Below are 25024 nucleotides of genomic sequence, written 5' to 3'. Positions count from 1 at the left end.
GGGATTTCTTGAAGGATAGACTTTTTTAATTTCTCAGATTAGGTCATGTGTTTATGTGACGGACACTCTGTAGTTTAGCTGCCTATATCTTTACTTTCAACACAGAGTTCCTCTGCTCTCCTCAAAGATGCCATTCTCTGCCCATATTATATAACTAGCAAAATAGCAGAAGCTAGAGGAAAGCATTAGTGGCAGGGAAACACCCAACCACTACCCAGGAAACGAGGTGGTAAGGTTTTCCTAAACTTTCACATTTGCCAAATAAGAAAATGTTATCCCATTTCTTAATTATATTTTCATATATTGCAGATATTAATATACAACACTTAAGTCCATGTCCCATTTATTTACTCCAAGAATTGAGTTTCTCCACTTAAGAAGCCACAGGTCAAAGCAACTTTTCTGTATTGCATTTGCATTGCTTATCCTGAAACAAACACATAAAGTATTTTGAATTTTGTGACAAGGAAAACTATTATTAAAGAACTCTGATTACACTGTGCAACATGATGTTTGTTCCTGGGTTATAAATGTCATTTCCTAATTGGTTATGTCAGAAAAACATGAAAAACATTTATTAAACTGCACAAAAGATTAAAAATGGCATATGAAAAGTTAAAAATTGCACATTGAAAATTTTTAAATGACAGGCACAAAAACAAAGTTTATGGAGTATAGCAACTATTTTCAAAGTAAGTATGGCACAATTAAACAGGAAATAACATTTTCAAACCAGGAACAGAAAATTTTTCAAATTTTGTTACATAGTGTTACAGAAGAAAAGAGGCAGTGATGCAAGAAATTTAAATGTCATTTCCAAGCACAGCAAGCTTTGGACAAGTTTACTACAGATTTTAAAATAGTGCTGTGTAACTGAGAGCTAGATTTTTTTGTAAATTAGAACTAGATTTTTTTCAATATTTTTAATTAAACACAAAAAGGAAAAGCAACAATACTACATAAGCATATTTAAATAACACTTGCATAACAAACTACACAACATACATATCTATATATAATGCTAAACTACAAAGAAATACATAAATTCGTTTTAAAATAGGAGCTGCGGTGGAGCAATGGGTTAAACCCTTGTGCTGGCTGAACTACTGACCTGAAGGTTGGTTCAAATCCGTGAGATGGAGTGAGCTCCTGCTTGTCAGCCCTAGCTTCATGCGAGGACATGAGAGAAGCCTCTTGCAGGATGGTAACACATCCGGGCCGCAATTCGCTTCTGACACAATAAAATAAAAATAATTTTTCATTGAGCTTGCAGCTTCCTTTTTGTCAGTTTCTCAATAATTTAATTTTTTTCTTCCACTTTATATCCAACAAGTTATTTACTTCTTGTTTTACTATTAAGAAATGAATATCCCAACTTCTATATCTCTAAATCTGTATATAAAATAATTCACTTTCCCTCAGATATAGATAAAAAGGTTTCCATTTGTCAAATAATGCATTCAGTGACTTACCCTTCAAAAACATTCTAAAATTGTCCATTACTATTAATTCCTACATCTTCACTGTCCAACCTTCTATAGTTGATGTTTCTGTCTTTTTCCACTATTGAACATAGAGAATTATTGTCACTATTAATATGTATGTAATTACCTGTAGATTTTTCAAACAAATTACATGTTAATTAATCCAAGACTGTTTTGACATTCAAAAGAATTCTAAATAAATTCTTAAGAACTTTTCATAATCACTACTGTTCATCTGCTTAAGAAGGTCAGCTAAGGTTTACAATTGAGTACTGAATCTCATTTTTCCAAAAAGGAAATGGAAATTGTCTCTTTTAGTTCAATAAGATACAGTGGATGGCTTTCAATAATAAAAATATTATGTGGATTGTTCACAAAAAAGAATTTGATGAAGTAATGCGTTCCACACTGGGCTTTTGGTTTTTTTATAGCCTTGTGACCAAGGAATACCAGGGGAAAAGCTTCAGGGAAAAAGGTCTTTTATGTTAAGAAACTAGGAAAATGTATGCGCATTGGGGAGCAAAAAAGAATAGATTTTCACGAATAATGAGCTTGGAAAAAATGAAAAAGTTGATATCCTAGAACTAAAACTCCTGTAGAGCTTAAAGAAATGGGCACATATTTGGGAGCCTCACCTGTCTCTAAAGATTGATGGAGTATATTTTTGGTGTAGAATTGAACCTATGAATTAGTCTTTATAGATACTGAAGCTTCTAGCCAGTTATAACAGTTGTGAGGTCTAACATACACAAGCCATCATACATATGGTTACCAGTGTTGCTTGCTACCAGTTAACCTATGTATCCCTTTGGGGAACAGACAGAAGAGACAAGGAAGTAGCTTTTTTTTCTGTATGTTTACCTGTGTGCTGCTAATTGCTACTTCTGTTACCACCACCTAAAGGAACTAAGCAGTCACATGTAAATTGCTGTTAAAATAACTGGAGTGGGTTAAGTTTATGTAGGGATTCGCTTACAGAAATACATGAATTGTTCCTTAGTTTAAAGTGGTTTCTATAGCTGCTTCCAGATATTTTTCCATACTGACATTCTTTCTTAGGAAAGACCATGTGGTATGATTTCCCCCCCTTCAGAACAGGAATAGTTTATGAAAATGAGTTCATCCAAGTTCTCTGAAATACATGAAAATTTTGAGCTAAAGCACTTTTCCAATATCTTGTTTCATGCATTTAGGTGTATATTATCCTGCAGCTCAGTCTTCACAGTGCATGTCCCGATTTGTTCGGCCGCCACCATCTGTTCCTGAACCAGGTCCTCCTTATTTAGAACATTATTCACCATACCTCCAAGATCGCATGGTGAATTACAATGCACAGCCACAGCAATACCCTCCTATGGGACAGCCAGTGTACCCTCCCCATTATGACAGCCGGCGCGTATATCCCCCTGCCCAGCCATACCAGCGAGAAGAAATTATCCGAGGAAGTCCTGTACCCATTGAAATTCCTCCGCCTGCTGTATCGCCATATGTACCTGAAGCAAGAGACAGATATCCACAAGTAGAGGGCTACTATCCAGTCAGTCAGCATCTGAATCAGATCAGACCTTCATATCACAGAGTATGGGCTGTATGATATCTTCCTATGGGATTCTGTTGGTGATCATTTGTTTATGTTGCTTAGTGTTTTTATATTACATGCTATACATTTAGTCATGACCCCCATAACAACTTTTTGAAATAACATTTTTCAGATGGGATTAAACCAAGATATATTCTTGATTTTGTCAGTGAGTTAACGGTCAAACAGGTTTTATTTTTAGCCAGGGTGTGGGTATCCTACATTTTAGTATAATTTTACTCTGTTTTTCTGTATTTTGGGTAGAAAAGATCCCATTTACAAAATACACCAGTGCACAAAATTATTGCATGTGTTGTTAATGGGATAAAATATTCCACTGTTCAAAGTTTAAACTAAACCATGGTTTAACATCCGTCTCTCTCACACAAAACACACACTTTGATGCTTTTCTTTCTGGGAAAGAGATTTGAAACTGTCTTTTTAGAGTAACCACAATTTACACAAGTTTTAAAATACAAGAATTATATCTAAAGCTTGAAATTTGCTTGAATACAAAATATAAACTATATTTTATTGGATTTTTTTCCGAAGGAAATGCTTCAATTAAAATACTTTGGGGAGGGAGGAAAATCATCATTTTAAGGAATGTGTCAAATTAATGCATTATAATTTGGATTTTTGTTTGTTTGAGTCTCCTTTTTGAGAGAAAAGTGTGATAAAAAATAGTATAATAATAGTAATAATAATAATAGATATAAAAATGCTAAATCTGATTCCAGTCAGTTTAGGAAATGAGAAAATGTTTCAAGTCAAATTTTGTAGAAATATATTATGAATGATTAGTATATTGAATTCTGCTTACTGTACAACAGTGCTTATTTACCATCATTAAAATCAATATGTGGAATTCTATATCTGAAATGCATTAGTCCAGCAAAGAACTTGATATGTTGTACATTGTGTAAGGAAGTATGTTGAAATCAATTTGCTATAAGCAGATTCCAAAAGGGAGAACCAGTAGTCGGAAGTGGTTTGAGCATTAGGCTACAGTTCGAAACCAGGGTTCGAAACCCCGCTCAGCCATAAAATCTACTGAGTGACATTGGGCAAGTCACATTCTCTCAACCTCAGATGATGGCAATGGCAAACACCTTCTGAAGAAATGTTGCCAAGAAATCCTGTGATCGGGTTGCCATAGGTAGAAAACAATTTTAAGGCACATAACAGCAACCACAAAGACTCTCAGTATCAGACTTAAATTATTAAATGTTCTTTTGAAGACTACTACTTTTCAGAATGTTATTTAGGGAAATAATAATGGCATTAAAACTAGTTGGCATATTATTTCCAGAATTTTATTGACAAAAATAAATTGTAAAATTATTTATAAATTTACTGTAAATATTTTTATTACAGAATCTAAGGCTGAAATGAAGTATAGCTATATTCACTTCTTCCTGTAACTTCACTTCAGTACAGTGTTTACCTACATGTGTTACACTGTGACTGTCCTCCTTTGGAGCACGAGTATGAAAGATTCTAATCTCCAAAGGAGTACCAAAAGTACTGAATCGGTAGTTCTCAACCTGAGTCCCCAGGTGTTTTGGCCTACAACTCCCAGAAATCCTGCCAGTTAACCAGTTGTTAGGATTTCTGGGAGTTGAAGGCCAAGACATCTGGGGACTCACAGGTTGAGAACCACTGTACTAAATTCAGAGAAAATTCAACAATTCTGTAATGTCAGTGGTTCTCTTGCTCTATCTTATTCATGTTTATTTAGATACTTAATTGGAGAATCCCATGATGGATTTTGAAATTACAAATCCACCATAGGTTTCCTCTTTAAGAATTTCTTCAGGTCTTCAAACTATGTTTTATAATAAAAAATTCTCTATCAATCAACAGGAGCCTTATATCCGGCCTCCTCTTCAGCCACATCCCAGCCTAGATGAATTGCACCGGCGACGAAAGGAGATCATGGCCCAGTTAGAAGAAAGGAAAGTCATTTCCCCTCCTCCTTTTGCACCATCACCAACTCTGCCTCCCACTTTACACAGTGATGAGGTGAGCATGTTTTTTTTTAAATGCAGTTACTACTAGTACATTATTTCCCACGGGTGTGTTCATTAGTGAATAAATATCACTAATTTTGACCCACAGAAATATGCGTGTCCAATCTGAATACAAATTGAGTCTCCCTTATCTGAAAATCTAGGGATAAGAAGTATTTTGGCTTATAGATCTATTTTTATTTTGGAATTTTTCATATACCTAATGAGATAGAATCATAGAATCATAGAATAGTAGAGTTGGAAGAGACCACATGGGCCATCTAGATATTTTATGAGATGGGGCCAAAGTCTAAACACAAATTTTATTTATGTTGCTTATACACTATATAAATATAGTATGAAGATAATTTTATATACAGTATTTTAAATATTTTTACATGAAATAAAGTCCATGTACATTGAAGCATTAGAAAGAAAAATATCACCATCTCAAGCCATCCTTGTGGGCAAATTTTGGAGCATTTCCTATTTTCAGCATCTACCATGACTTAATCATGTGTAAACATCTCTTCCTTGTTATCTTATGAGATGTGTCTACCTCATCAAATATTTGAGAAGCACTGGGAGTGGATATGTTGTGTAGCCCTTAACAGTATGAGTGACCTGGGATAAACTTTTAAAAGAATTGTTCATATGACTCAGGCCATGCATATTGGATTTTAAGTATGTAGACTCTCCAGATTTTTAGAGTCAAGCATGAATACCCACCCAATAGCTCAGAAGGCAAGAAGGACTTTTCACTTTGGTGAGAGAGGCCGAGTAATAGATTCACCGAACTGGAAGGGGATCCCAAGGCTCATCTTAGCTATCCGCTGTCATAAAATAATTCTCAACTAAAACAATGGTGATGGTGATGATGATGATGATGATGATGATGATAACTTTATTTGTAGACCACCCTATCTCCCTGAAGGGACTCAAGGCAGTTTCCAAAATATAAGGCAAACGTTCATGACAGATAGCTGTCTAACTTCTGCTTAAATATCTCCAAAGAAGGAGAGTCCACCACTCTTCAAGGCAATAAAGCATGCCTTTCTAATCTTTAGGTGGAATCTTTTTTCTTGTAATTTGAGTTCATTGTCAGCAGAAAACATACTTCTTTGTAGTGCCTCATACAAATGGGATTTCTGCCTGTGTAGAAACCCTGTACTAAACACACGTTCCATTATCAGATTGAGATTACACTATGTAACATTATTTTTGTTCCTGGGTTATGAATGTCATTTCTTAATTGGTTTTATCATAAAAACATGGAAAAGGTTTGTTAAATTGCAAAAACTTTGTTTTTGTGGTACAACCTGCAGCACATTTTGCTATAGTTTTTCAACGAGTATCTCATAGAGTCCCAACCAATTCAACCTAGTTTGTGGCAGCCACAAAAATAAAGTTTCTGGAGTGTAACTACTACTTTCAAAGTAAGTACCACACAATTAAACGGGGTAACACTTTCAAACCAAGAACAGATTTTATTTTCAAATTTTGTCACAATGTTATATTAAGATTATTGAGTCTCTTATTCTAGAGAACACCCGCTGACCTCTAAATAAGGGATCCTGTCAAATGGCTCCTTCAGTTTTTGTGGCACAGGGGGGTCCATCCATCAAACCTGAAAGTAATGTTTATTAGTAATTATATTCCATATTTACATTAAATCCTAAACATAATAAATTTAGCTGGATGTAGCTCTATGTTAATGCATAAATTGCATATACATTTTATATGAAAAAGAATTCTCAGTCCAATTAGAAGTTTTTGAGCACATGAAAACCATATAGTTTGTCTCAAGTGCCAAGTTGGATCTAATTCAAATATTTAGTAAAGGCACATAGAACATTATTCTTGTATTCTTTTTTTTAACTGTTATTGCAAGAATTCTCAATGCAAAGATTTCTTTTCCTTCAATTACATAGCTGGGCTCTGTTTTTATACAGTACATGGAAGAAGATTTGAAGGTAGCTGGCAAATACAAAGGAAATGATTACAGCCAGTACTCCCCCTGGTCGTGTGACACCATTGGCTCCTACATTGGAACCAAAGATGCAAAACCCAAAGACATTGTGGCAGTGGGACTTGTGGAGATGGTGGTAAGCATGCAGAGATGATATAACAGTGCTAAAGAGAATGTGTTATTGATACTCAGTACATCACCAGAAATTGATCTTGTGTTCAGAAAGGCTGATTACACTCAGAGAATCCTAGATGCAGTTCTAGGTTTAAGGATCACTACCGGTACTTGAACCTTTATGCATTTTCAGGTAATCTTTCTCTTAATTTTCAGGTGCAATTTAGACTTCATGGTTGAAAGTTTAGTTCTGTGTTGTTGTCATGTCTAAATTGATAAATAGATGTTTTTAATTAGGTGACCTGCAAACCAGAATTAGAAAACTTACTTTAAAATGTGTTCACAAACAGTTGTTTGGACTCCCTGTAGCCTCAGGTATTTGAATGAACAAATTATATTGAAGCCATGACTTCACTTCCTAGAGAAACTATGGAGAAGAGAGTGAGGCTGAGTTCTGGAGAGACATTTGTTGAAATGACAGGCTGCCTCTCTGAAGTATAAGTTACCTATTTGAAAGCTCAAACCTGTGCTCGATTTCTAAACTATGATCTGTTGTGCATGAATGGAGTTAAAATTTTGTGCAGTGGTTTCTAAACTCTCCGTTCAAAAGAACTGCTGGTTTGTTGGGGTAAAAAAGATAATGCAAAATATTTTATGAATTCAAATAACCTATGCACAGAAGAAGATCTCTGCTGTGTTTCTGATTGATTCACTATTTCTTCTTTCCAGTCAGCCTGTGTGTGTATGAGTTCAAAAGGTATCCCTTGCTATGTCACTTGCTGGAAGCAAGGCATGGGGATGGGATCAGCAGGTAGACTGTGTGCTGAATTGGAAAGAGGAGATTTATATTTGGATCTGTTCTTTTCTTTAGTTCCCCCCCCCCCAAAGTTGCTCCAGATAATCCTGATTCTGGAGGAGAAATTATGGGACCCACTGATTATAATAAGTGTTGAAATACATTTGTACAGAATCATGTGAAATGGGAACTGAAAAAAGTGTCAGCCAAAGCAGGGAAATTCATAATTCCTCTGTTTTTCTGTCTCCTCAGAATTTAGATAGTAAAGGGATGCGAGACCAGAGGCTGGACTTGCAAAGGAGAGCAGCAGAAACGGGTGATGATGATCTTATTCCATTTGGGGATCGTCCTACTGTTTCAAGGTTTGGTGCCATCTCACGTACATCAAAAGCAATGTACCAGAACCCCGGTCCCATGCAAGCCATGACAGTTCAAGGGGCTTCTACAAAACCAGTTAATATTTCAGGTATACAGCTTATGTCTTACAGGTCTTCCTCCCCATCCCCCAATGTACAGATATTTTGAAACTCTCCTGCCCTTTTTTCAGTCCTGTTTATTTGTGCCTCTAATCATTAGTTTCTTTGTCATTGTTACTCCTTTTCTTCCCACACATAAAAATATTAAATGAAAGCTGTTTGATGGTTGTGTGTGTGTGTGTGTATGTGTATGTGTATGTATGTATGTATATGTGTATGTATATATATATTTAAAAGAAAAGTTTCAACTACATAAAAAGTGGGGGAACAATAAAATGAATAGAGAAAAGTAGGAAAAAAGGAAATAGGAGGGAAAGAAAAAAAAGAAAAAGAAAAAACCCTACAAAAAGGATATTGTTTGTAACTTCTGTTCTTCTTCCATTTATTGTTTCTTTTATCTATTTATCTCTCCCAAAAAAAAGATATTGGAGAGTATTAAGAGTGTTTCCTTCCCTTTCAAGTCCTTATTTTCTCTTAATGTATTCTTCAAGAGATGACCAGTCCGTCATTTTTAGTCCTTTGCCAACATTTTGCTTTAATAAAAAAGTTAGTTTGTCAATGTCCTTTATTTCCAGAACTTTAAGTAACCAGTCCTTTATGTCTGGTACCACATCTGTCTTCCATCCTTTCTGGTTGTTGTTTAAAAGGGGACAAAAATATGACCAGTAAATATTTTTGTCTAATATTTCCAATGTAAAAAAAGATAAAGGGCAATAGAAAAAAGCAGTGGTTTTCTGTTGTAACACGTTTCCTCCAAAGTTACATTAAATTCAAGATTGCCTTAGAAATAGGGCATGAGTATCTATTTTGCCATTATTTTAATATAAATGATGTTAGTAAACTCTTTTATTTATACCTCTTATTTATACCTCTCCAACTGTCATAGATTACAGCCCTTATGGAACACACAATACATGGGGAGGGGCGCCATATTCACCCCATCAAAACATACCTTCTCAGGGACGTCTTAGTGAAAGGTAAGAGCATTTGAACTTGCTAGTCACATACATTTTATTTTACCCTAAAAAGTGAGTACTCCTTTCTTAACAAAAAAATATTTGTCTCTAAAGAGAGAGGTTATCTGTGACAGAGGTCGCTGGCCACGGGAAGGCTTTGCCCTCATCTGAAAGGGAACAGCAACTTCGACTTGAACTGCAGCAATTAAATCATCAGATTAGCCAGCAGACAAGAGGACTGGAGGTGGGTATATATTTCCCCTCTCTCTTGCTCGTGCTTTCTCCCTCCCTCCCATTCATTTTTAAGCAAGGACAGGATGTCAGAAAGATAGATAGCTATGTGAATATAAATATGCCACCTTGATTATATTATATTCAGTGGTTTTAGAATGAGAATCTTATCACTATTGCTAAATAATTTGAAATGTGATTACAAATGTGAAGTGTGAAATTCAGATTACAGTAATTAGATATAACTTGAGTAACAACAGTTTCTTGAAGGCTGTAAATTTTGTGTTTGTATGCATGCCAGCACTTCCTTTGCTTATGTGTGTGTGCACATGTGTTCTCTGCCCTGCTCTCATACTCACATTCATATTCTTCTTTAGTGTCTCTCTCCCACACACATACATAGGAGCACATAGATTACACCCTTAGGAAATAAATAAGATTTTTGTTTTCTGTCTTTGTTCTTTAGAGTAATTAGATATGGAACTTAGTGACAATACTAGGTAGTTGAGTTCCTGCATTGTTGTTTCTTACTTATGTTGCCTGGCCTTTCCTTCCTAGTTTAACTAAAAAGTCATCATAGAAGTCTTAACAATTGATTTAATTCCTTGAAATGACTTTCAGTTCTGGCATCAGCAATGAACAGAATAGGACATATTAGCCCAATAATAGTAATGGTCTTTTGAAGAGATGACAGTTCCTTAGAGAGTCTACAGCTATTTCAGTTGAAGAATTCCTAGCAGTAATCACTTATTATCTGTATTTTCTTTGAAGCAAAGATACCTGGATGATGTTTATTCATTATTTGATATTTTCTTAGGATAAAACTGAGTGTGATACCATGATCAGGAATACTAAAAGTGAAAGGACTTCATGATGGATGACAGGTTCTAAAAAGTGAGATATTGAAGGTCCAGCTTCAAACAGTTTATATGAGGAGGCAAAATAGTCAATTTCTAAAGAAACTAGAATGGATGCCTAAGGAACTTTCATTTGAGATAAGATTTAAAAGGGATGTGTACAAGAACTGGAAAAAGGACAAAATCAATGCAGAATAACTGGCTCATGTAAATGAATTCAAATCTCCAAGAATAGATGAACTACATCCAAGGGTATTAAAAAAAACAGGTTGAAGTTCAGAACCTCAGGAAAAGTTCCACCAGACTGTTTCTTTACAAAGTTCTCTTTCAATGATGCAGTGATTTTAGTAGGCAGTAGAGCCAGATGTCCTTCAGATAATAAAGAATTAATTTAAGTAATGTACTGCCACTAGGTGTACAGATGGCTATAAGCTTGGAGAATTTCAGAGAACAAGTATGTCATTGACTCTGATTATGATATTCTCAAGGCCATCTGTTTGCTACAGGAAATAAAAATACCTGTTGGCTGGTTTTATCATTTTTCTAGCTAAGTTTCCTGGTTTGACAAATTGTGCACCAACTTGAAATTAGAGATCAAACAAGTTTTTGAAAGGGCAGGATGTTTCATAACCTATATTTCCGATCCCAGTGAATCATTATTTAATTATTAGTAAAACCTTTTTGGGAATAATGGCCAAATTGTACATTGCATATGAAAGGCAGGTAGGTTGGGCTTTGGGAACCCAGAAATATTCTGCATTTTTGGCCTGATTCCCATTGTCTGCATGGTGTATTCTGTCTGCTGAGTGATGTATGTGCTTGGCTTTGTGCATTTAGGGTGTTAGTAACAGGCTGCTGTTGCAGAGAGAGGCGAATGCCTTGGCAGGCCAACCACAGCCCCCGCCTCCTAAATGGCCTGGAATGATCTCAAGTGAACAGCTGAGCTTGGAGCTTCATCAGGTGGAGAGGGAAATCGGGAAGAGAACTCGAGAGCTGAGCATGGTGAGTATTTTATAGGGGCACAAAAGGTGGATTTAAGAGGTGCTGCTGCTATTGCTACTGTTTAGTGAGTTGGAATGTTTTTTCATACATCATAGGGAGGTGCTGTCTTTTGATGTCTTCTGCCAGTGTTATCCAGTCTCAGTGTTAAGGAGTCTGGAATGATTTTTTAGATTTGTAACCTTTATAGTTTTGTTTTAATTCATAAGCAATTTTTATGTGCAACCATATTCAGCTGTATAGCAAAGAACTATATAGCTGAATATAGGTTGACAGCAAATAAGTGCTTTTTCAGCCGAGATGCAGGCTCTGTCATGCAACAACACTCATTTCAATGGCATATGGAAAAGGAACAGTATTTTACAACCTGTAGACTTCCTCAGTCTTGGTTATCTGATACATGTGTGTTTTGGAAGCTTCATATCTTGATGAACTAGATAAGGACAAATATGTCTAGGCTTATGTTCCCTTGTGCTATGGCTTTTGTGTGAGTCAAACTGTATAATTTAATCTGAAGAACTACAGTTGTTGTTTTTTCTCAGTTGTTGAACAAGCTTTTAGATGTGTTTTAAAATAGTAAACTTAACGTTTTCCTTTTCCTTCCCCAAGGAGAGCCAGTCTTCACTGGATATCAAAAGCAAAGTGGGTTCCAGTAAGCAGTCAGAAAATGGACAACAAAGCAAGGTCCAAGCTGAAGACCTTGGAGGGACATTCAGGTAACAGAATAACTTTGTTGATAAAACTGTCTCAGATTGTGACATTACATGTTAGGCTATGTGTTTGACCTTGGCAAGTGTGATTGGAAACTGTAGGAAGATGAGAAAGAGCACTTACATTCCCAGTATCCTCAGTCTACTTTTCCTAGGGAGACTGACTCTTTTTATTAGTCTGTCATTCAATCTGCTTTAGCAATGTCAGCATGACAGTGGTTTTAGCTCTTTAGAAATATTATCATATGGGACTGCCTTAGAGCTAATAACCAGGTCAGCACAACATCGGATCATTAAAGTCAAACGTGGCTTTACTTGTCACATTTTGGGACAAATGCTTGACAAGATCTTCCATTTTTCAGTTGCAACACAACAAATTAATAATCCCCCAAGGCTTCATGGATTCTTTCGGCTTTTTGGCTTGCATGCTATATAGGTCTTTTCTATGTATTTGTTGCTTACTGTATAACAAATAATCTAACATAGCAAAATGTCTCATATGCTTTCCTCATTTTCAATAACTTGATGGTACTTGAGATATTTGTGGAAGTGAGGTAGTTAAACGTCATCTATAGCATGGTTCCCAACTTTTGGTCCTCCAGTTTTGGGAGCTCACAAAATTCCCAGCCTGCTTGACCAACTGCCAGGAATTTGGGGAGCTGAATCCAACACCTGGAGGACAAACAGTCGGAAAATCCTGCTCTACAGTGGAGCAAAGCCATATTAACAAGTTCATATTGAGCATATTGTTACTGAACTTAAAGCTATAGAACTGGTGGTTTTACTTGTATTTCTATGCCATTTACTTTCAATATGCTGAAGATAAATTCTTACGTTTTATTGGTAAAAAGTGGTCTACATGAGCGTGTTTATCAGAAGTGTTACCGTATATACTCGAGTATAAGCCGACCCGAATATAAGCCGAGGCACCTAATTTTACCACAAAAAACTGGGAAAACTTATTGACTCAAATATAAGTCGAGGGTGGGAAATTCAGCAGCTACTGGTAAATTTCAAAATAAAAATAGACACCAATAAAATTACATTAACTGAGGCATAAGTGGGGTAAATGTTTTTTGAATATTTACCATATTCAAAGAAAAACAGTAAGCTAACTCTGTAAGTGCATAAGTAGGGTCAACAAAAACAATATGGTATCAACATTAACTTTATAATAATAATCATCGTTATCATCATCATCAACAATAACAACAACTTCCTTTGTATCCTGCTCTATCTATCTCCCCCTGGGGACTCAGGCCGGCTTCCAACATAGTAACAGGCAAACATTTAATGCCTATATAATCAATGCAGAGCTAGATATAGCTCTATAATTATATATACTAATTTCACATTTTCATTTCCCCCCTGAAAAGTTTGCAAATCCTCTGTGCATTTCCCTCCTGTGCATATTTAAAAGGCCTATATCTATATTAATATCGATCTATCTAGACATTGCTCTATATATAGAGAATTATGTCTTTATAGGACTTGCAGAGACTTGCAAACATATGAGGGGAAATTCATATATTAAATTAATGTATTTGTAGGGGGAAACCTATATATTATTTACAAGCTTTGGGGCATGCATTTGCCCAAGGAAGAAATGCAAGCAAAGCCCTCCTAAAAACAACTCCTCTTTTCTCCACCCCTTTCCCACCTCTTTTATTTCTCCCTCTTTCAAACTCTAAAAGTAGCCAGAAAAGGCTTTTTAAAACTTCCCTTCCTCTCCCAAAAACCCACCCCATTTTTGTTTCCTTAGGAATAAAAAGAAATACACACCTTCTGCTGCTCTTTTTTCCCTCCTTCCCTCCCTATTGCGCAAACGTTCTTGCAATAATAGTAATAATAATAATAAATCCTGCAAATTTGCAAGAGTCTCTTTCTTCCTCTTCCATCCATGCAATATTTTTCTTCTTCCTGGCTTGCAAGAAGCTCTCACTTACTCTCCTTTCGCTTTTGAAAACATTCCCTTGTCTCTCTCTCTCTCTCTCTTAGAAAATAAGATATCTCCAGCCAGGGAGGAGAAGCGAGGTTTTGGAAAAGAAAACATACTGTAGTCTCCACGCTCCACTGCCTGGCTTGACCTTGACCCGATTATAAGCCGGGGGAGGCTTTTTCAGCCCCCAAAAAGAGATAAAAAAAACTCGGCTTATCTTCGAGTGTATATGGTATATATCACTGAACTTCATTGAATAGCCATAGCAAGCATTCTTTAATGAGTTGACTGTGTATTCTCACTTCTCTGCCCCATATCCTAATTTCACTTTCTAAAGATGACTTTGAAAAGCAACAGCTAGGGGACTAAGCTTTGGACTTTGCCCTGTTTTTTGTCCTTTGCCCAATTATTGTCACTATTCATGCATCACTTGAGCAGAGTTGTCCTTGCATATCACAGTAGTTACTGAAATACAGTAGAACCTCGGTAGTCCGAGTTAAACGGGCGGACCTCAGCTCAGTCAACCCAGATCACTCGGATTACCAGGTTCCTTGCTCTCCCTTTGGCGGCGGCTTGGAGCCAGGGAAGCGTGTGTCGCTTCCCTGGCTCCAAGTGGCCACCAAAGGGAGTAAGCCTCTTCGTTCGGCGGGTGCTTCCTTCCAAGCACCCGCCGAATGAAGAGGCTTTCTCTCCCTTTGGCGGCTGCTTGGAGCCAGGGAAGCGGCACACTTCCCGCTTCCCTGGCTCCAAGCACCCGCCGAATGGAGAAGAAACCTCTCCGTTTGGCAAGTGTTTGGGCCAGCCATTGAGCGGGTGAAGGGGGAGGGCCGCAAAAGCCCTCCCCGTTCACCCACCTGCCTGCCCGTGCCTTGGCTCCTTCATCACTCCGGGGGCCGGCAACACTGGCGCCCGGCGTGGCGAAGGAGCCAGCCCTGCGTGTTGCTAGGTAGATAGCAAGCTACCTAGCAACACGCACGGGGCGCTCGCCCCTAGGGAGGTGCCCCCTGCATGTTGCTAGGTAGCTTGCTATCTACCTAGCAACACACAGGGGGCACCTCCCAAGGGGCTAGCGCCCCGTGCGTGTTGCTAGGTAGTTTGCTATCTACCTAGCAACACGCGCGCCAGCGAGCAGGTGAACGATGAGGGCCTTTGCGGCCCTCCCCGTTCACCTGCTCGGGTTACACGGAGGCTTGGACAAGCAGGGTTTTACTGTACTGGGGTTGGTAGATCCAAACAGATGTAACATTGGGGTATTGTGTGGTCTCTGGGCTGTATGGCCATGTTCTAGCAGCATTTTCTCCTGATGTTTCATTTGCATCCTTCTGCCAACCTAGCAGTTTGAAAACATGCAAATGTGAGTAGATCAATAGGTTCCGCTCCGGCGGGAAGGTAATGGCTCTCCATACAGTCATGCCAGCAACATGACCTTGGAGGTGTGTATGGACAATGCCGGCTCTCCGGCTTTGAAATTGAGATTAGCACCAGCCCCCATAGTCAGACATGATTCAGAAGATCTTCAGGGGATGCCAGCCATAGATGCATGCACAACATCAGGAGAAAATGCTGCTAAACACAACCATACAGCCCAGAAACCACACAATACCCCAGTGATTCCAGCTGTGGAAGCCTTTGACAATACGGATGCTGGAATCACTGGGGTGTTGTGTGGTTTTACTCTATTAAAATTAATTTTAAATTTTGATAGAAATGGCTTTGACAAACATATCATTTGAAAGCAGTTTCACTAATGTTCAGCATGCGATTTTATGTTCAGTCATTATGTATAGTATTAGAGATCTCAATGTGACTCTATGGCTGTGTTATTTTATTTTGGTGTCGTAACCTTCTCATCATAAATTGTTATTGATATTCCAGTATATTGTAAACAGTTGTGTTAAAGGGCTCCATTTTACTCAGTTTCTCTCTCATCCCTCCCTACTTAATTGCTACTGGTGTTCATTTTCCTATTTGGCATTTGTTCCTCAGCAGTGATGTTCCAAATGGATCGGCTTCGAACCAGGAAAATATTGGCCTTCTTATGAACAAAACTACAGCTCTGAGCTTGTCGGAGGATACTGAAGAGGGAGGAGATGACCAGGATGCGCAAAGGACTGGAGCCATGTCTGCTTCTGCTCCCTAAAGGAACATGATTTGTCCCTCTGCTTCTGTCAGGGGTTACAGTGTCCTTTACTTGGGATAATGGGAGGCAGTGGGCAAGGACTGCAACAACAGCAGGTCCTGAGACAATGTGCACACCATCACTACTAGAAACAAACCCTGCACATAGTTCACATTAACACATTTTTTAATTAAAAAATGAAAATTAGCAGTATCTGCAAGCAACTCAGATTAAATTTGTTTTTGTTCTGTGAATGAACTTTATTTTAATAACTTTGGATGCCTTGTATGCCAGGGCTTTAAAAAACAATATATATATATATATATGTATGTGTATGTATGTATATATATATATATATATAGACACACAGACACTCTGTTTGTTTGATTAATTGTATGATCTTAATGAGGTAGATTTCTCTTTTATTTTGGTATTATTACATACCCAGTGTATAATTCCTTCTAGGCTTCTTTCCTTTTCCCTTCAAAACAACCTCACTCACTACTGCTTTGGGTGAGTTTCAAATGAAAATAGGAAATGTTATATGGGGTAGGAAGCTCCAAATTTCCTGTTCCTGTAGAGTTTTGGAAAGTAACTCTCCTCATAGATGCTAGATCCTGCCATTATCGATAATATTTTTAAAGCTTTGAAATTTTGTGAAGTGTTTTACATGACTTTCGCAATAGCAAACATCATAGAATACACACACAAAACAACCTTCAGAGTTAAAATGTTTTAACCTGTTTCTGAAGAAGGTGGCATTGCTTAGCAGTTCATTTGATATAAAATAAAATGTATTGATCTTACCGCTTTTGAAAGGCAGCGCATGTATACTAGCTGCATCGATGGGTAGATAAAAAACGGTCACCATTTAAGTAGGATATTTTTTTAAAATCTGGAAATAAGAGTAGGGTGAATTTAGATGGCATAAAGATGTGGGGATTAGGATGGGAAATGAAGGTCACTTTCCCTGTTTCTTCATTATATCCAAAGCAGAGCTTCTGCATTACTTGGTGTATCATGAAGGTGGTAATTGAATGATACTATAATGTTAGGAAGGTTTGGCATCAGCATATGTCGAGAACTGCTACAGTTTGATTTTGGATATGATTGAAAAATGTGGAAATGAGAAATGCAGGCACCTTCTACTTTGCATTCCCTCTTCCAATCTAGATTGTATCCAAACCTGCTCTTTAATATCATTGGTCTATCTTGAGGGGAACGCACTGCCAAATTCAGTGTCTGACAGTCCGAGCCTCCTCTGGATAAGAGAGACAGTTGGCCTCCAAGAAAATAAAACTCCTTGTTGTGTTTACTTTCACTAATTCTGTCTTAAAAACAACACTCTTCAGGATTTGCATATGATGGAAACTCTTCTCACTTCTGTAGATTCCATTGCTCTTCTTCAGATGCCATTGTTACAGGCATTTTGGCTTCCTTCTTCTTCATTCTCCTGCCTTTACATGGGCTGAGATAAACTGAGTGGAAATCCTATTTAAAGCTCTTGTGCATCTTTTAGACTTGTTTCTCCATGTAAATTGTGCTATTAAACCTTGGGAAACACTGGCTATGTAATAAGTTGAAGCATTGCTTTGGTTGGGTAAAAGCCGAAGACTATTAATCTTGTTTAAGATTATTTTTCTTCCTTTAAGGTCCCTTAAGGTAAAACCATCTGTCAGCTGTTTTGCATTGATATGATAAAATAAAATGGGAGAGAGTACAGCCCCCTGTTGCCTACCAGTAGGAGATTCCAGGCAGAAATCTCTTCTGAGTAGTGATTATTTATATTGCTTAGTCAAGGCACCACATTTATATACTGTTTCACATTGAATTTGATTCTGTCCTATGGAGCTCAGTGACTAGAAATCTTACACACAAATTGGCTTGCAATTTGAGCATTTGGGTTTTTTTATTTAAATAAACAAATAAGTAAATATTTGTATATATATTCACACATATATATGTTGTTATATCTGTATATACACACATATATATAGGGAATGTTTTAAAAATGTTACATGAAAGCAACTGTTATGAAGAATCTGGAAGGTAGAGGCATTAGAAAGAACTTTCAAATGGCTTTTGAACTCTCATCTCTTTCCTTTTTCTTCAGCTATGCTCTCTGTGTCATATATCAGAAATATTTTCCTTCATTCCCATCACTTCTATATCCTTCCACTAATATTTGATAGCATAATTTTCCCTTAAATTAGATTGAGAATGTTCATCACAACTTTCTGCTTTGTGAGGCAGACTGAGAATAGTATGCAATGTAGTAACTAGTTTGACTAACTTTCTTTGTAAAAGTTCTTGTCCATTTCCTTTCTCACAATGCAGCACGTTTTCCATGAACCAAGTACATTATTCTTAATATGAAGCACCTAATCCAGAACATAGTTGTCTTGCCTTTGTTTAGAAAATAAAAGTCTGGTTCATATACATTAGAAGGGAGATGTTTTTTCAGTTCTGATTAGTCTTTACTGACTAAGGGGAGAGGGAATATACATTTTCATTGAAATTTATATAGATGTATATAATAACTGTAAAGCAGAACCATATTGGTTAGCCTTACCGACATGTATTCACTAGACCATTTCTAATATGCATATACCTGTACAGATTCTGCATTGTATGGACACTTGTGTGGTCGTGGACATCACAAGAAACAACCTTTCTGCACATGCCTGAACTCCCTGCTGTACATTCATTCATTGTAACACATGGAGGAATGTGTAGAATGTGTGAAAATTTTATTATTGACACAGATAGTGACTTTCTTCCTATAAACCTAGATGTTTGCAAGAATGTGAGCTTGCAAAGGAGGCTTTTTAATATTTTTCCCACTGCCTTCCTGTAGTTGTACTTTCTGTGCGGTGTTCTATCTAGTTGAATGTCCTGTTTACACAAGCAGATAGTTTTGTTTAACCTCTGTCAACCCCATTGATACTGGCTTAGTTTCCTGTTTTCCCTCTCCCTTTTCAGTATAAATTTTAAAGGTGAATACATGGAATTAGAGGGAGGTTAGGTGAAATTATATTTCACATGAGAAAATCTATATTAGTCTAATTCTCACCTGGCGTTTTTATAAACTTTTTCTTGTGTTTGTACATTGAGATTATGCAGTACCATTTAGTATGTAGGCAAGATAGAAATACTTCCTTCCAAGTAAGTAAGCAAATTGAGGAAATACTGAGAAACTTCTGCTATGCAATAACTGAGTGGCTTCCTAAAATCAGTCTTCAGAATCTTTGAAATTAGAAGTATATAAGCTTCAGAACTATAAAGATATGCTGCTGATCCCACTGCATCAAAACAATTCTTCCGTTGTACATGATTTCTATCCAGTGGTAGAAATCAGGCCCATAAGACCTTTAACTAACGAATCCATATCTGGGACTCTACATTTTCTTTGTCTTGACATCAGCTTCAAATCCTATACTTTTGGTCACTGAATAGATCTGAAAATCTTTGCCTTCCATCAGCAAGGAAGGATTGAAACAAATACATGTGCATGTCTATGCCATGATCATAGGTAAACACTTAACCGACTTTTGTTTTTGTATTTGAGCTTAGGTTTAATTAGAATTAGACTCATGGTTATGACTAGTTAACCATTCTAAGATTTAACACGTCCTTTCCACTGTAATGTTTGTGATTTTTTACACTCCTTATTACCTTTAAACACAGTTAGAATGCATATTAACTGAATGAAATGTTGTCTTCATTCTTAGCTACTAATATATCATAAAGTAAGTTTTGTAATGTGTGCTTGTTGAAGCATTGATGATTTAATGTCAAGCATGTTTTCATTACAGGTAAATTTATAAGAAATTAACTTACAACACAGATTTTGGAATAACATTAAAGCAGTGACTTTGTGTATGCAGAAATGTAATTCCTGCTTTTCAGGCACATTTATGAAAAGATGTTCTCTGTTCCTTTGAAAACAAATGTATTGTTGGTAAAAATCAACATACCTTTCTGTTCTTAGCCTTTAATATCCACTTAAATGGTTTAGGACATGGAGGACTTGCAGTTTCCATTCCAACTTTGTTCCTTTGAAAACAAATGTATCATTGGTAGGAACAAACGTATCTTTTTGTTCTTGGCTTCTCACATCCACTTAGATGGTTTAGGACATGGAGGACTTGCAGTCTCCAATCTTACTTTGTTCCTTTGAAAATAAATGTATCATTTGTAGGAACAAACACACCTTTTTGTTCTTGGCCTCTCACATCCACTTAGATGGTTTCGGACATGGAGGACTTGCAGTATCCATTCTAACTTTGCTATTCTTGTTTTTTCACTTATCCTCTTCAGACATGCCCTGTCATCCTCTCTGATCATGCACCTATTGACAGCTTGCTGCCTCAAAATAAAGCGTTCAGATGAATTTGCTTAGCCAATAACTTCTATGAAGTTGCCTTTTCTAACGGTGTTATTACTCAGTGATGCACAATTGTGGTATTGCCCCTACTGGTAGGCAAATGAGGGGGTCTGTATAAATGTGGAAAATATCCCTTTTTTCCTTCAAGGAGAGCCAAAGACTTGTACTTCATTCATGATTTGTTTTGGTTTTTGTTTTCCTTTCCTGCAATCTACTTTACTGCTGTAACCAGACTGAATGGAAAATCTTGTGATATTTTATTTTCAGCTCTTAAGAGTGGTAGAACAATGTAAAAGCTTATGACTGTCAAACCATAGAAACTTATGTTTGATGATGGTGAATTATATAAGCACATTTCAGAAATGATGTGTTTAAGCATCAGTATGCTTGCAGCCATTTAATCTAATTCCTTTATTCCTTTTACAAAAATTCTTGAACATCCTATCGGAGAAAGGGCTTATTTTTTAAAAGTTCCTGTTTAATTCCATTACCCCTGCTTGAAATTTTCTAGTCAAAGTAATTATAGGAATTTGTTTTTTAAAAGAAACTGAAACAAGATTTAAAAATAGAAGTAGCATCAAATGGAATGAGATTAACAGAAATAATTGCATAAAAACACAAACCGCATGCTAATTTTCCCAGACAGATTTGAGGTGTTTAGCTGCAGAGGAAGTATGTTGAGTTTTATCCTGGAAATGTGACATCTTCTACCCATTTGTCTGAAGCATTACAGCAGCCCATTCAGTTAGACACTCCTCAGTGCGTTCACCATAAAGTCAACCGTATGTAAGTGAAAAGCATCATATTTATGGTTTTGCTAATTTTGGAAGTATGGGGTGTTTTAAAAATAAGCAGCCCCAAAGAGTTATCATTCTCAATGTTATCAGTTACTTGCATTGTGGTCTCTATAGGTTTATGTAGTTTATATACCTTTTTCCATATCCTGAGATAGCCTTGCCCAGTTTTAATCTGCCTGTTGTTTTAACCTGATGCATCCATGCCCTGCATACCATTGTAAGCAGGATTCCTAATTTTATACCTGGGATGTAAATGAGTAAATAACTATGGGAAGAGTGGGGTGGGAGTTTTATGTATTCTCTCACTTTTTCTCAGAAAAAAACTAATGGTGGCAAGCAAAAGCTCCAGATTGTGACCTGACAAACCTACCCAGATCAAATACCTAGATATTTGTTGGTTTATTTTGATTTACTAAGTCAAAGATTAATAATATTAATTAGCCTTAGTAGCATTGGGGTGATTGTTGACAGCAGTTATATTATGCATCCAATCTCCATATTGATTTGTTCCAGAAAGGACTCCAGTGAGCATATTTGGGTAATACTGGTAATGCATGGTTTAATGTTAAAAGTGTGAGCCACATCAGTAATGAAGTCGATATGCTTCCCTCTCAAGGCAGCCATGAAAGTGGTAGTTTTTATTTCAGTTTCATACTAGATGCAGCGTGTTGTGTTTACAGAACACGGCAGAACCCTGATTAATCTGTGATTAGTTGAAACAAGCTAACTTCAAATTGTAGTTTTATTATACTGGCTTCTTTGAACAAATTGTAGGTTGAGATGAACCACACTTTCATATTTGGAAATTGTAGCAAGTCCATCATTTGTAAGACATGAATCGCAGCTAACTGAATTTTTTAGAGGGAGCAGAATGAGATTTATTTTTGGTCATTGAATGGGAACCCAGAAAGCTCTCTAAAATTCACCATCAGCCCGGTTTGAGGACTGACCTGGTTTTGTTTGGAATTCAATTTGAACACGCAACAGCAACTAAAGTCTTTGTTTTCCAGGATAACTTGAGTACTTATCAACTAAATGATAAAAACTGAGATGCAACAAGAATTTATCCCTATTTGCTTAATCATCCTAGAGATGATTCTGTACTTACTAGAAGGGCCATATTGGCGAGGTGCAAAGTTACACTGAAGCGAGAAATACCCCTTTCCCTTACTACTGCAATGAGGTTTCTGTGATGTTATGTTAGATATGGCAATGGACTCTTGCTGTTTTAATGTTATGGCTGAAATAATTGCACTTTTTATTTCTTTTTGAGATTTTGAGAGGCAGTGATCATTCCCAGTTTTCATAGTGATGATATCTTAAGATTTTAGTAATAGCATCAGTTACTAATTGATGGTTGGATAGCTTCTGTTCTGATGATTAATACAAGTTTTCTGTGTTTAAATAACCTGCATATGTATGGCTGCTTTTTTCCACAAACAAAAATGATCTAATTTTAGGTAAAAAATATTACAAGTTTGGGTTTTTTCCAAAAGAAAAAAAGTAATTCTGAAAATTAAAGTATTAGACATGCTGATGTTACATGTATACATATCTTTTATAAAAACAAAATCCTGTGGAGTATTTGGTGTTTGCTATAAACAAAATTTGTTTGCTTTTGTATATGTTAAAGTGATGTTCGGCACAACTGTAAATGGGAATGTCTTCCACTCAGTTCCCACTAACTGTGTGGGATGCGTGCAAGAAGACCTTCTCTGTGCCCTCTTGTTGTTAATGTTAGTTTGTTGTGGCAGACAATACTCACAAGTCTTTGGCATCCAAAACCAGATTGTGTAACTGGATCAGAATCCCACAACTGGATTTACATAGGAGCTCTTACCAAGTATAGCATTAGGTAAGACAGCCAGGGATGGAGAGCATGATTTACTAGTAATGCAAACTATGTTGCCTGCTGTCTTTACAGCATTCTGTTTCAAGCTCTATACACAACCCATAAAGGGATTCTCTGCTGCCTATTGTGAGTTTACAATTGCCTTGCAGTCTCTGCTTGCTATGTAAGCAGCCTCTTTGCTAACCATGTACCCTTTTCCTTGAAGGCAACCTTATCAACAGCATGGTGGCATTTTTATTACTTTTCAAAGACTAGCAGTCGGTAATCCAGATTTTGCTCTTTGTTTTTTGATCATCAAGCCTTCCCCACTCTTCTTTCAAGAGTCCCCTGGCCATTTCCAGTTGTGGGATTTCTTTATATGTGTGTGCATTCTTTATGGTTCTGTGTGTGAGAGGGGAGGGGGGATTAAGCCAAGTTTCCTTTGGTCTTTTTAGGATTGTACCAGTCTCCCAGAGACATTCTTAAGTCATTATCACCTTTTTGGGTGGAATTCATTTTTTTAATAACTTTTTTGACATTTCGGTGCATATATGCTTGGGATAAAGCTCATGTAATTTACCAATCGTATTGATTGTATGTGATTGTGCCCTGCAGAGGTATATTTAACAAAAAATAAAATTAAAAAAAAACAGTCTTATGTGTTGGCCATCTGTTGGGGTGCTTTGAATGCAACTTTCCTGCTTCTTGACAGGGGGTTAGACTGGATGGCCCACGAGGTCTGTCCCAACTCTATGATTCTATGATTCTGTGCTGATAATAAAGACTCCAAGTCACTTTGAAGAGTTGGAGAATTTGCTTAGCGTTTACAGATTTGATCACTATTACATTTATCATTAAGTCCTTCCCTCAAACCTTTGCTTACCTCTATCAGTATCTTGTAATAGCCTTCTCTCACCTCCCCCTCTTAAATCACGAAATGAGCATCCTGAGTTTGAAACCTGTCAAAATAATAACAAGGTAGGCATTTTACTGCTTCAGCAGGTATTTTGGGATAGTATGGGTGTTTATCTTGTTTCTTATAATGCTGTATAAACCAACCGCTAAACATTTTCTGTGAGTGGGACAGTAACTATTTAAAATAATCCTATTTTATACTTATATTTGCCCTCGTCCCTATCTCCTGAATGGTCATGGCATGACATGAAAGTAATAGAGCTGATACAGAGGCCTGTATCAATTTCACCAAAATCTTTCAGTGTGTGTGTGTGTGTGTGTGTGTGTGTGTGTGTGTGTGTCATCTTTTCACTTATGGTGGCCCCATAAATTCCATAGGGCTTTCTTAAGGGGAAAAAAATCAGGTGTTTTTTCCAGTTCTTTCCTCTGAAAGACAGCCCACATCATAATAATAATAACAACAACAACAACAACCACCTGGTGGTGATCGGCACATTGGGTGCCGTGCCAAAAGATCTCAGCCAGCATTTTGAAACAATAGACATTGACAAAATTACAATCTGCCAACTGCAAAAGGCCACCCTCCTGGGATCTGCGCGCATCATCCGAAAATACATCACACAGTCCTAGACATTTGAGAAGTGTTCGACTTGTGATTTTGTGATACGAAATCCAGCATATCTATCTTGTTTGCTGTGTCATACAACAACAACAACAAACATTCTTATATCCCGCCCCATCTCCCCAAAGGGACTCGAGGTGGCTTACATGGGGACCAAACCCAATGAAACAAAAATTAAAATACAACATCATAAAATACATTTACATTAAAATATGTAAACCATCATTAAAA

At 37.0% G+C, this 25024-nt stretch overlaps 1 protein-coding gene across 2 annotated transcripts in view; it reads left to right on the top strand.

Moving 5' to 3' along the window:
* Window positions 1–23908, top strand: part of rc3h1 (ring finger and CCCH-type domains 1) — a 71551-nt gene extending 47643 nt beyond the window's left edge. Inside the window, exons 12-20 of one of the 2 annotated variants that reach the window (XM_003219864.4) lie at window positions 2678–3063; window positions 4930–5088; window positions 7028–7180; window positions 8207–8420; window positions 9317–9407; window positions 9501–9630; window positions 11312–11476; window positions 12083–12189; window positions 16112–23908. In XM_003219864.4, the coding sequence (XP_003219912.1) occupies window positions 2678–3063; window positions 4930–5088; window positions 7028–7180; window positions 8207–8420; window positions 9317–9407; window positions 9501–9630; window positions 11312–11476; window positions 12083–12189; window positions 16112–16262 (1556 nt within the window). In that variant the 3' untranslated portion in view covers window positions 16263–23908. Of the gene's footprint in view, window positions 1–2677; window positions 3064–4929; window positions 5089–7027; window positions 7181–8206; window positions 8421–9316; window positions 9408–9500; window positions 9631–11311; window positions 11477–12082; window positions 12190–16108 lie in introns of both variants that reach the window. The other variant, XM_008108930.3, reaches the window with a different exon arrangement.
* Window positions 23909–25024: the final 1116 nt, after the last annotated feature.

This window comes from Anolis carolinensis, chromosome 4, assembly GCF_035594765.1.
Source record: "Anolis carolinensis isolate JA03-04 chromosome 4, rAnoCar3.1.pri, whole genome shotgun sequence".
Lineage (NCBI taxonomy): Eukaryota > Metazoa > Chordata > Lepidosauria > Squamata > Dactyloidae > Anolis > Anolis carolinensis.
This window is presented reverse-complemented; position numbering and strand designations above follow the sequence as displayed.